Source organism: Rutidosis leptorrhynchoides, chromosome 6, assembly GCF_046630445.1.
Source record: "Rutidosis leptorrhynchoides isolate AG116_Rl617_1_P2 chromosome 6, CSIRO_AGI_Rlap_v1, whole genome shotgun sequence".
Lineage (NCBI taxonomy): Eukaryota > Viridiplantae > Streptophyta > Magnoliopsida > Asterales > Asteraceae > Rutidosis > Rutidosis leptorrhynchoides.
Genome location: NC_092338.1, coordinates 434152616 through 434165939, shown reverse-complemented (window position 1 = coordinate 434165939; position 13324 = coordinate 434152616). Strand labels below are relative to the sequence as shown.

General features: G+C 35.2%; 1 protein-coding gene across 2 annotated transcripts; it reads right to left on the bottom strand.

Moving 5' to 3' along the window:
• Nucleotides 1–5217: 5217 nt before the first annotated feature.
• On the bottom strand, nucleotides 5218–9990 carry LOC139852458 (F-box protein PP2-A15). 2 transcript variants are annotated; one of them, XM_071841757.1, is made up of 4 exons: nucleotides 9659–9990; nucleotides 8463–8581; nucleotides 6087–6551; nucleotides 5218–5236 (listed from the first exon to the last, which is right to left on the bottom strand). In XM_071841757.1, the coding sequence occupies exons 1-3, from the start codon at nucleotides 9974–9976 to the stop codon at nucleotides 6098–6100; spliced, it is 891 nt and encodes a 296-aa protein (XP_071697858.1). In that variant the 5' UTR covers nucleotides 9977–9990; the 3' UTR covers nucleotides 5218–5236; nucleotides 6087–6097. The 2 variants fall into 2 exon arrangements, with proteins under 2 accessions (XP_071697858.1, XP_071697857.1); XM_071841756.1 differs by lacking the exon at nucleotides 5218–5236 and adding an exon at nucleotides 5748–5910.
• Nucleotides 9991–13324: the final 3334 nt, after the last annotated feature.

Genomic DNA, 13324 nt, shown 5'->3' with positions numbered 1-13324 from the left:
TCAAGAAATATTGTCGTTCTAAAGTCACAAAAGCAAACGTGGCTTGTTCAAGCAACGATGATGATGAAGTCAAATGGGAGCAATGTTTTACCGTTGATACGGTTGTTAAGAAGAATCAATGGATTATTGATTCTGGTTGCTCTCATTATGTGACCGGTGATGGAACTCTTCTTCATGACGTTAGAGATCACAATCAAAATCGAGTTGTAATCACGGCCGACAACTCAACTCATCCGGTTAAAAAGGAAGGTAATGTTATTATTGATGTTAATAATAATACTTTTACTTTGGAAGATTTTATCTTGTTCCTGAATTGACCAAGAATCTAGTTTCGGTACCTCAAATTACCGAATCTGAAAAATATGTTCTTTTTGGTCCAACGGATGTGAAGGTCCTTGAGAATGTCAAGGAGATTGTGGGTGATGTTCTTTTCACGGGAGAAAAGAAAGGTTCTTTGTTTGTGTTGTCCGCAGGTGAAGCTTATGTGAAGAAAACAAGTCAAACCGACAACGGAGCTATTTGGCATGCTAGACTAGGCCATGTGGGATATCAAATGTTGCAAAAGATATTCTCACATAAACTAGTTGATGAAATTCCTCAATTAAAGAATGTTCGTGAGGAAGTAATATGCCAAGGATGTCAATATGGAAAGTCACACCGACTTCCATATAAGAAGTCAACAAATCGAAAACAAGGTTTGCTTGGCTTGATTCATACGGACTTGATGGGGCCAACAAAAACACCAAGTTATGGCGGTCATTGCTATGTCATGGTATTAATTGATGACTATTCTCGGTTTACTTGGGTGAAATTTCTAAAGGAGAAAAGTGAAGCCTTATCAAAGTTCATAGAGTTCAAAGAAGCGGTAGAATCAGAATTTGGGAGAAAGGTAAAAGCTCTTAGGAGTGATAATGGTGGAGAATTCATGTCAAATGATTTCTTTACTTATTGTAAAACAAATGGTATTTCTCGTCAAATTACTTGTCCGGATACTCCACAACAAAATGGGGTTTCAGAAAGAAAGATTGCTTACCTTGTTTCAATATGCTTATCTTGGTTACATGACAAGGGGCTGCCTAGGGAGCTATGGGCGGAAGCACTTCAATGTGCTTGTCATGTGTCTAATCGGTTACCATCTTGGCCAGCTACACAAAAATCATCTTTTGAGCTAGCTTATGGTGAAAAGCCTAATGTAAGCTATTTTAGGGTGTTTGGTTCTATTTGTTATGTTCATGTTCCAAAATCTAACCGAACCAAACTTGACCCAAATGCTCGAAAGTGTATTTTTGTTGGTTATGATTCTCATAGGAAAGGTTGGAGTTGTATGGATCAAGAAACAAAGAAGTTTACCACTTCAAGAGATGTGGTATTTGATGAAGTGTCTTCTCAATTTTCTGAATCAAGCAAAAATGGTGAAGAAAATAGAGATTACAAATTTATGTTTCCTAGCTTCGACACTCAAGAAGAAAGTGAGAATGATGGTGTTTCTCAAAATCAAGAAGAGACGCCTATTGAAGAAGTACCAACTCAAGTTAGAAGGTCAACAAGAGAAAAAAGACAACCAAAACATCTAAGTGACTATGAGGTGAACACAGTCACAACTTGTTTCTTTTCAGGTGGCTTAACTGAAGAACCAACATGTTATGAAGAAGCTAAAGATTCTCCGGATTGGAGAAAAGCAATGCAAGAGGAGATTGATGCATTGGAAAAGAATGAAACTTGGGAGCTTGTCAAGAAACCGGAAGCATGTAAACCAGTTACTTGCAAATGGGTCTACCGTTTGAAGAAGAACTCGGATGGAACCATTAATAGGTTCAAGGCTCGGTTGGTGGCTCGTGGATTTTGTCAAAGTTATGGGCTTGATTATGAGGAAACTTTTAGCCCCGTGGCTAAAATGGTAACGGTGAGAACAATAATCTCATTAGCGGCTTACAAAGGGTGGAAATTGTGGCAACTTGATGTGAAGAATGATTTTCTATATGGAGAGCTTGATCGTGAGGTGTTCATGGAACAACCTATTGGGTTCATTTCAAATCAATTTCCAGAATATGTGTGCCGGTTGAAGAAAGCTCTTTATGGCTTGAAACAAGCTCCGAGAGCTTGGTACGGTAAGGTTGCACAATACCTTGTCTTTTGTGGTTTTAAGATTTCTGATGCGGATTCTAGTTTGTTTGTAAAGAAAGAACCAGGTTTTCATGTTTTGGTATTATTATATGTTGATGACATGATTATCACCGGAGAAAACGAGTCAGCAATCTCTCGTTTAAGTGATGATCTTTCGGTTCATTTTGAAATGAAGAATCTGGGGGAGATTGGATGTTTTCTTGGCTTGAAAGTCGATAAATTAGAAAACGGGTACTTTATCTCTCAAAGGGGTTATGCAAGAAGTCTCTTGGAACGTTTCAACATGGGGGGGTCAAAGCCTATGACTACTCCAATGGAACCAAACCTCAAAATGAAGAAAGATCAAGGAAAAGAGCTCAAGGATGTGAAGTTGTTCCGACAAATGGTTGGGAGTTTGATCTATCTAACCATCACAAGGCCGGAAATTTCTTACTCGGTTGGCATTGTTTCTCAATTTATGCAATGTCCAACTAATGTTCATCTTGATGCAGCAAAAAGGATCCTTCGTTATGTGAAAGGATCAATGGGTCACGGTTTGTGGTACAAGAAGTGTGATGATGTTTTGTTAAATGGTTTCGTGGATGCAGATTGGATGGGAGACGCAAATGATCGCCATTCAACTTCGGGTTACTGTTTTAACATGGGTTCCGCGGTTATTTCATGGTGTAGCAAGAAGCAAGATGTTGTTGCTTTGTCTAGCACGGAAGCAGAATACATAGCTGCAACAATGGCGGCTCAAGAATGTATTTGGTTAAGAAGATTGATTGGTGACATACTTGAAAAAGTAGATTATGTTGTCAAATTGAAATGTGAAAACGAAAGTGCAATCAAGCTTGCTTCGAATCCCGTGTTTCATGCCCGTACTAAGCATATAGAAATGAGATATCATTTTATTCGTGAAAAGGTTCTTAGCGGGGAAATCGAGCTAGCAAACGTAAGGACAAATGCTCAAGTAGCCGACATCTTTACTAAATCTCTAATGAAAACCAAGTTCATGGAATTTCGAGAAACGTTGGGGATTATTGATCGAGAGTTTGCACTAAGGGGGAGTGTTAAAATATTAGTGCAATCTAATTAAATGGATTCTATTGTCACAAGATATATCTTGCATTTAATATAGAGATTTTGCATATCTCTAAGATATCTTGCATTTAATATAGAGATTATAGGATATCTCTTTTATATCTAGCATTTAATGTTTCTTAGGTATAGTTGGTTTGCATTTATTATGCATTTAATATTTCTCTTGTATTTAAAGAGGTAGTATGTAACATTTGAAAATAAGGAAAACCATTTACAATACACTTCAAGTTTGTACATTCTTTGTTCATATTTTGTTTACTAAACTTCTATTCTAGCGAGTTATTAATTATTTTAAAATAACGGATCAAATTAATACCAGTGATCCACTATGCAACTTGTAACAATACCTACAAACCCAAATTGTCCACGTACGTTAGTGTGTCTTAGATTAATCATGTGAGAAGTAAATCATGCTCAAATAGCGGCCCGTTCAGATGATGGTCTAACCAACTGATCAACTAACCAAATAAATTTTCAAGTAAATTATTATGATAACATTAAAATTACATGAAAATATGAACATTTAAAAAAAAAAAAAAACACTTTGAGATGAATGTTATTATTTTGGCGAAAAAACGCTTGATGAAATAAATGATAACATGCATCATAAATAATGTTTTAATTATTTAGCCCGATTTGGAGTTTAGGGTACCCAAAACACTAAACCATAAACCCTAAACTCTAAACCGTTCGTGTTAAAAATTCAATCAAAACTCTAATTTTTAAACCCTAAACCCTAATTTCAAAACCCTAGTTTTTGAACCCTAAATTCTAAACCCTAATTTCTAAGCCTTAATTTTTTACCCTTTAAAAAAACTTTAATCAAAACATTACATATGATGCATGTTATCAGTTTTTTCTTCGAACGTTTTTTCGCTAAAATAGTAACATTTATCACAAAGTCTCTTTTTTAAATATTCATATTTTCATGTGATCATAATGTTTGAAAAAATAATTCAAACAAAAAAAAATTACTTTTCCCCAATTCCCCAATTCTCCAAAAAATGCTTCCTAATAAAACACTTGCTACAAATATGGAGGATATGATACTTATTCACCACTCACATTTAGATATATGTGGCCATGTGAACCTTAGACTTTTTTTTTTTTTTTTTTTTTTTGGCAAAATAACGAAAATTCAGATAGAAACGAGGTCGTTTTTCAAAGGTAAAAGCCCTCAACAGAAAAGACAAAAGAACGGGGAAAACAGGAAAGTTAGCGCTTAGAAAGTAACTATCTAAACAAAGACTATCTACAAGTAAGCCTCCCCTAACAACCCAAAAAACATTAATACAAAACTAAACAATGCTAAAACGAACACTACACGATAAAAAAACAGTAACCGACCTAACCAAAACACAAGACAAACCCGACCTATCAACCTCTAGATCCCGTCCTTTTCAACTTACCATTAACCGCCTCTTTCAAGGTATCCTTACAGACTTATTATCAAGGTATTCTATAGAACATTAACTACACAACAGTTTATTTGATTTTACCTAAATCAAAAGAAGACAAAAGGTGTAATACTTTTATAGCTCCACTAGCGCAAATATAATAAGTTGTACTTCGTGCGTTAAATGTTGTATTGGGCTCTGCAGTCCCGTTAAATTGAGTTCAGGATAAAGGTTTGGCCTAAGACTTAGGATGCATTTACATGGATCCAAGGAACTCATCAAATTTATAAACTCAGTTTTTACCAGTTTGTAATTTAGGCTACCCAAAACAATGTAAGAGATCAGGGCAGTGCATACTGTATCAGACAAGGAAAATGCCCAAAAATTCATCTCATTTTGGGTCCTGAACCACCAAAAGCAGGGTGAAAAATACTTATTAAAAATAAAAAAAAAATTTCCAACTCTCGAAAATTTTGAGTATTCATAATCTGGTAACTGCTACTAGTTTCATCCGATACATGAACGAAGTTAACAGTTGATCAATGAACGTCTGAAAAAAATGCACACAAAAAAATGGACATCGTCATCCATTTAACTGGACATATCTTCCTACTCTTCCATTTCTTCAGTCCCTAATTTTTAACATCGTGCAAAAACTTCATAACAACCGATTCATTAATTATTACTTCTCAAACTTATGTTACACTTCTTCATCTTGATAGGCTATAGGGTCTATACACAAATCCAATTCTAAAACCATCTATATATGATCTACCATAATTGCTAGTTTGCTACTAGATCGAGATTGAAAGATGGTCTGGTAGGTCAAGCTTATTCAGGTTGAATTGGGCCACTCTTTGTATACGTTGAAGAGGGTTGAGTTGACTCAAACTAATTTTTAAATATGTAATGACAATAAATAAAAATATATATGTACAACAACAATCTAAGGGTCTTCTTACATTCAACTTAATGATTTATTTCTATACAGCTCTAGATTCAGTAAGTAAAATTGTTGTTTTTTTGTCACTTAATCTGTCATGTCACTTAATCTGAAAATTAATCTATTTCTAGGAGACATAGAATCAGACACATCTTTCCAAACAGAAGCAAATTCAAGAAAAGAAGTAAACCACCCCGACGAAAAAAAAGAATTGGTGTTGCATGCATCAGCAGTATACTTTGGGCATATTTCAACCTATTTGACTTGTACACACCCCAATTCGCCCCATTCACAAGTAAATCCCATTATAGCATACTAGTTTTCACAAAGACGCTTTAACATATTCTAATGGTTCTGCAAAAACTGTAATGAAGCAAATTAGATAAAAGAACACATTTGTAACAATAACTAATAGACATCAAGGAAACATACCTGATTGCGAAAAAAATAGAGACGAAATACTTCATAATAGTATTATATGCTATATATCCTAACTAATTTATATAAAGAATACTGATAAAACTACACACAACATATACCTCAAATTGCTTCAACGCCTTCTTCTAACTGCTTTAAGATCACTTGGGATTATAGATACAGAATCTACACATAATCCACCTTTTGAATGAGTGCAATCAATTTGCTTCATAGAGAATCTCACTTCAGTGTCGGAATCAGACTCGTGTACAACGAACTCGCCCACTTTGTATTCTATCCAACAACCTCGTTTGTGACATCCGTTTGCATAATCTTCAACACAATCGTCTAAAAAACATTCGGTAGATGCTTCTTGACCGTCTGATGTTGAAAAGTCAAACCTTACGGGTTTTATATCCCACCCATGGGTGTGTTCAAAATAACAAACACGGCGTCCTAACCTTTTAGAAAATCTCCCCAAGTGTATTCTAAATGATAACGTGTAGATATCTGCTGGAAGAGGGAATTTTATAGACCCGTCAACCTCGAACCACCATATTTGTTGTAAATACGCAACGATATTGAACCTGCAAACACTAGCGAAATCAATATGTTGTCCTTATGTTAACAGAGAGTTAATTATTGCGAAAACAACATGAGACTACAGAACCTTAAAGTGTTGCTGCATTAAGGGAAGCCATAATCAGTGTTGTAAAAGTCGACCGACTTGGCCGACGCGTCGGCCGATGCGTCGTTTTTTTGAGTTCTCCGTCCTGTTTTTTCTGAAAACGACTCACTGAAAACGACTCAAAAGACGGTCAAAGCTAAAAGTTCGGTCAAAGTCTGTCAAAGACGGTCAAAGTTGGTAAAAAACGGTCAAAATCAGTCAAATTTTCGTCAAAATCTGATATGTTTTAAAATTAGGGTTTGTTTTCATTTTTTGGGCCGCTCTTTTCTCTGTGTCCTTACTGATTATATACTCGGTAACATTAATTGAGTTTGAAGTTTGATTGGTTTTAAATTCAAGTTCTTATTTAAGAAATTTATGGTACAGAATCAACTATTATATATATATATATATATATATATATATATATATATATATATATATATATATATATATATATATATATATATATATATATATATATATATATATAAAGAAATTATTGATAAAGTCAACATTGGTCAACGACCGTTGCGTCCCCGATGCGTCCCCGACTCGGCCGACGCGTCCTTTTTAGGTCTCGACCGATGCGTCACCGACTCGCGATTTTTACAACCTTGGCCATAATAGATCCAAGGAATGAAGAGTATATTTTTGTTTTCCAATGATGAAATGTACAACTCGTGTACAAGTTTTAAGCATGAATGATTGGACAAGGTAGATGATTGGACAATATGCATAATGTTCACTTACTAACGATGAATGTGGCTATTTCAACACATTTAAGAAGTGTCCAATTTGGGCTTTGTTTTATCTCAAACAGGTCAAATCAAAACTTTATCTAAAGGGGAACAGGATTAAAAGTTGTCCGCAGTCTATTATTAATGATTACAACCCCCAAGATTTTGTTATTCAAACAATTAGATTTATTTTTTTATTTTTTTTGAACGGCTGTACGCGATGTTGGAACCCACTCACCCAATCATTTCCCTGGTATGAACAATTACAATCCTACCGCCCCTCATGAGGAAACCCTCACGACGAATCCATACGGGCATCGCGTGTGGTAATATCCCCGAGTGAAGGTTCAAACGCATAAACGTCTGAAACCTCCGAGGCCCATGAAATGAGCAGGCAACCACAAGAGAAATATTTTTTGCAGCATATGGGAGTCAAACCCTCAGGTCACCACCAATGCACCAACACCTTGCGGTTAAACAATTAGATTATCACTGTATTATTGTCTTTGTTTGATTTTTTTTAACGACGATTTTTTAGCATCGGTAGATCATTTATTTCAACGTAACACACGTTCGGACAAAAACCCGAACCCAATCGACGGTACCCGGGAACACATCCATTCGGGCAGTGTTCCGGGTAGAGGTCCGTGAACGAATCCGGTAAAAACTCCCTATAAGGTAAATATATACCACCATTATTGGTGTTCAATTGGTTTAAAGAGAATAATGTCATCCCTAAGGATCGAACCCATGACCTCTCCCTATCCCATGACTCAAAGGACATGGGGGAAACCGCGAGGCTATGCCCGCAAGTTCTTGTCTTTGTTTAATAATAAGAATAATATTAAAGATAAAGAATAAAACTGAGAACAAACAGAAAAGCATTTGCATATCAACCCGAACGGCAGAACACACACACCCACACCCTGTTTGATAAAACATAAAAGGACTCGTGTCAAACTAGCTTTTGACTTGTTAAACAACCTAGCAATCTTACCACCAATACTTAAGGATAATCAAGCATCAATTGTCACTTTAGTTTTAAGCAATTGTGGATTACAGAAGCGTAATGTAAAAAAAAAAAAACCAACCTAGATTCTTCGGTTTGAACCCAATTCCAGTATCTGCGATCTTCTATTCCAGTTATTGACATTGACTTGGTGGAGATCGACAAGCAAACTCTTCCAGTAACTTTATCCAACCATACTTCCTACAACATTTCAGGCTTCAAAAGTTTAGATGAATACATATAAACAAGTATCCAACACATTGCATGCAATCTAAACGTGTCATAAACTCATAAAGTTGTAGATATGGCTAAGACCTTTTGCTATTGTTTGTAAACATATAATGTTTTCCCTATTGAGGCTACCCGAGATGGGCGAGTATTTTTAACTCATATGTACGAGGCCTAACCAAGTTATTCTGTGACCGTTTCAGACCCTTTTACTATTGTTTGTATTCAACAAAATAATTTCCCGTTGCAATGGATAACACTTTTGAATAACACGATCGTGTGTATCTTACCTCCCATAACATGCTTACTGGTTATGATGGTGTGTCAACGTATATGGTTGCCACGTCGTTAAGAATTTGTCACTTAGATAGCTATACAAATTTACAATAATAAGTTCCAGAAGATTCATTTGAACACCTTCGGTAAGACACTATTCCCCGGGAGTGCACGAACTACGCCACACAGACTTGAACCAGTAAAGCTCTGTCGGAGGTGACTAGTGTGGCCTCTAAAAACTGTTTGCACTGAACGAGATTTGAACCTAAAACCTCTACAAATATGTGACAGTTATCCCACCCCCAAATCTCCAATTACTACTCAACCAACTCCTAGCAGTTAACTTTTTGGAACTTTCTAATACATACAAATTGACCTTCATTGTTCCTTACATATATGCAATAGCAAAATGCATAAAGCTGGATCTATTCTAGTGTGTTTTATACTTGCGACAATAAATCGTTAATCAATTTGAGAAAGTACAATTTAAATTTAAATAGTAGTGATTTGAAACCTTAATTTCCCTTCCTAATTTCAATTTTTTTAAGGCAAAAATCCTAAATTCACATAAAATGCATAATTTACAGTAACATCTACCATTCAAACATTTGATACATACAGATATGAAAATTCAATTCGTTAATTAATACACACAACACAATTACTCCGTACAATTTAATTTAAGTTCCATATTTCAAACACTTAATCCTAACAATTTTGGTTCAATTCAAGCTCCAAACCCTAATTACCCTAACAAAAACCCTAATTACTAACCTTATTGCCATCATCAAACGGAACAGGGCGAGAAAGAAGAGCAAAAACATCTTTTTTACACAAATTTTGGTACTTTTCAATCGGTAATAACTCCAACAGATTTTGATAATTCTCCGGAAGTTTCGATTCCCAAACAGCATCTGAGGATGCAGCGTTACGAAAGGCACGATTCAAACGAGCTAAATTACAAATTTCAGGTGGTGTTAGACACAGAAACACACACGCGACACAGCTTTCTGGTATATCGCCGAGTCCAGGACCACCACCGGTGCCGGTGATCGGACCCCATTCAGTTAAATTGGATAAGGATGATCCCATTAATTATTAATTATTTAATTAATAATTCATTTTGTGATGAGGTGGTTGATGATGAGTATAGTAGTAGTAGTAGTACAGATGAAGAATAAAAAAGGTGATTGTTGCCAGGTGTTTATTTGGATTGTAAGAATTGGTTGTCTGGATACATGTGAAGTGGTGGTGGTGGTGGTGGTGGTGAAAGTTTGAACACAAATTGGTTTTGATTTTCTGTTTTTGATTTCGGAGGGTCCACACGGAATTTGGATAAGCTAAACAGCTAAACGGTTCGGGTTTTAATCATCTTTATATTTTGGGTTTTATGCGTCGCGAGTTTAGGACGCATCGTTCGAGACCTAAAAAGAACGCGTTGGTCGAGTTGGGGACGCGTCGGTGACGCATCGGTCGTTGACCAACGTTGACTTTATTAATAATTTCTTAAATATATATTTATATATGTATAAAATAGTTGATTATGTACCATAAGTTTCTTAAATAAGAACTTGAATTTAAATACAATCAAACTTCAAACTCAATTAATGTTATCGAGTACATAATCAGTAAGGACACAGAGAAAAGAGCGGCCCAAAAAATCCTAATTTTAAAACATATTACATCTTGACGAAAATTTGACTGATTTTGACCATTTTTGACCAACTTTGATCGTCTTTGACAGACTTTGACCGAACTTTTAGCTTTGACCGTCTTTTAAGTCGTTTTCAGAAAAAACGGGACGGAGAACCCAAAAAACGACGCATCGGCCGACGCGTCGGCCAAGTCGGCCGACTTTTACAACACTGGGTTTATGTTTGTTGAGATTCATGTAGAACATAAAATTTAGATATAGATACATAACTACAGAATTCATTTTAATTAAAATTTTGGGTTTTTTTTACTCTACCATTCAAAATAAACTTTTATAGATCATTATATTACAATTTTATCATAAAAATTTTAAAATGTAATGCAATGTGTGTGTTTTGAAAGATAAGATCTTATAATTTGAAAGAAACTAGCAACAAACTATAATATAAAGTAAAAATAAACATATATTTATATATAACACGACCTAAACACTACATGATACACGAACTCATCACCTAAACTGCACACATCACACGAACTTACGACAAATTAACAATTCACAATCTTGCTCGAAATATCCTACGAAGCAAAATATGAAACAAAACCTACATTTAACACCCCAAAATTTAAACCAAAATCAACGATGAACTGACCTGTATGAATCCGATTCTAAGCAGCAAGATTCGTCGTCATCACCATTAATATCATTAACATTTTACTCGACTTCCATCAGCCTAGATAGTGTATAGTTTATACCATTATATTTTATCCTGATGCATTGGTGAATAAATGATTTTTTCTACGAATGAAATTGAAAAAATTGTACCGTTGATTTATAATGTATTTTATAGATTGCATATCTTCATTTTGTACCTATGTATGTACATATATAATGTTGGGAGTAAACGAGTTCAATTAACCTTGACTAGGCAAAACTCAGTTCGTTTAAAATAATTTAAATGGCTTAAACATAAATCGTTTTGAATTTAACATAAACTAGATTCGGAAGCCCGCGCGTTGCTGCGGTTCTCAATGTTTTTGTCATAACGTTTTTGCAATAACGTGTTTTGACAAAACATTTGTTGTACGCATTTAGCGTTGATTATTTACTCATTTATCCCCACTATAAATTTATAGACATTTATTTTTATTATGTTTTTGAGAGCAAAATATATGAAAAATGAAAGGATTTATACTCCGTAATATTGCAGTATTTTTTTTGATTAAAAAAAGTTGGAAGATGCAACGGCCAACTGGACTTCGTATTTGGTAGCCACATGATTTGGTCAACAATTACTTTACTACTTTGTCTTACCCCTTTACTCTCGATTAATCGAATAAGTGGTTTTGGTCGTGAGATAAAAAAAATTAGTTTTCCAACTCGATATCATATTTCGCTGCGGGATGATTTTGATCGGTTAACGATAAGTTAATTATACGTAAAAGGAAAACGGTTACCGGTAATATTAACATACTCTAAAGTTTATATAGAGTATAATATAAGAATTTAATTTAATTGATGTTCGAAATATAAATCTTTACAATTTTATGTAGGTTCAATATTTTGTGTAACACATATTGAAGCTAAAAAAAAAGAATTTAAAGTGGTAATGTTTATAACTTAGAGGTTCAGTTTGTCATTTTCATCGTAAATGGGGGTGTAAATAAAAAAAAATAAAGTAAAATGGGTTGATTTCATCCACATATCCATCCTACCCTATCTTTAGTACTCCGTATTCTCTCATTTAACAACTTATTATCCTCTCCACCGATCTTCTCCAATTTTCCATTCTCATTTTCACTACCATTATAATATCTTACACTAAAATCATAAAAAAAAAAAAAATCAAGAAAAATTATATCGATGGTTGCGGTTGACTCGGTGGTTTCCAGTAGTTCCGACCACCTGAACTCGATTTAGTTTTTGGGTTTTTCTAACACCCCACTCTCAATAGAGTTGTACTATTTGTATGGTTAGTTGTACCGTGTGCATATTTAGTTGTAATATATATGTGAATAGCTAGTTGTACTCAAGAATGCAGGTAAGAAAAAAATTATTATTTTTGATGTTTTTTTTACAATAGTAAGGTGTTGGCCGACGGTGAAGGTCGACGGCGGCGTCGGCTATTGTGATCGTAACTGTTGCCGGAAGCAGCTTTCCACCGCCACTCTCGTGGTGTGTTGGACTATTGTAGTTGTTCTCCTACAGGAGGTCCAGCGCTTGACATTTATCAGAGCCACGGTCGTGAAAAACCCGACTAAAAAACTTGACTTTTCAGGTATGTGTTTTTTCTAACTACTACCAAACCGTCCTATGTTCAGATTTGTTTATTGATCGGTTGATTTTTAGATTTGTTTTTGTTCCTTTAATATATATGTTTATCGTTCCCCCCCCCCCCCTCCCTTAAATCAGACAATTCGGTAGACTCGTGAGGTATTTGATATGCTGGGTGTCTTTTAAGTTTTCAGGTATGTTTATATATTTCATCAAACACTAAATTGCCCTTTGTTCCGGAAGTTTGTCTCATGTGTGGATCTGGATGTTTTTTCTTTAGATCAGATTTGATGGTGGTTGAAAGTTGTGGACGGTGACGGTCGTAGCCGGCCGTGAAATCGGCGGTGGTAGGTGGCAGTGCATGGTGGTGTAAAGTGGCTGATGGTGGCGGTTGCAGGTGGTTGGTGGACATGGAATGCTGGTGTAGATGAAAAAGAGACCCAAAAATTAATAAGTTCATGTTTTTTTTTTCTTTTTTTTTTTGAATATATGTAAAAAGACGAATATTAACT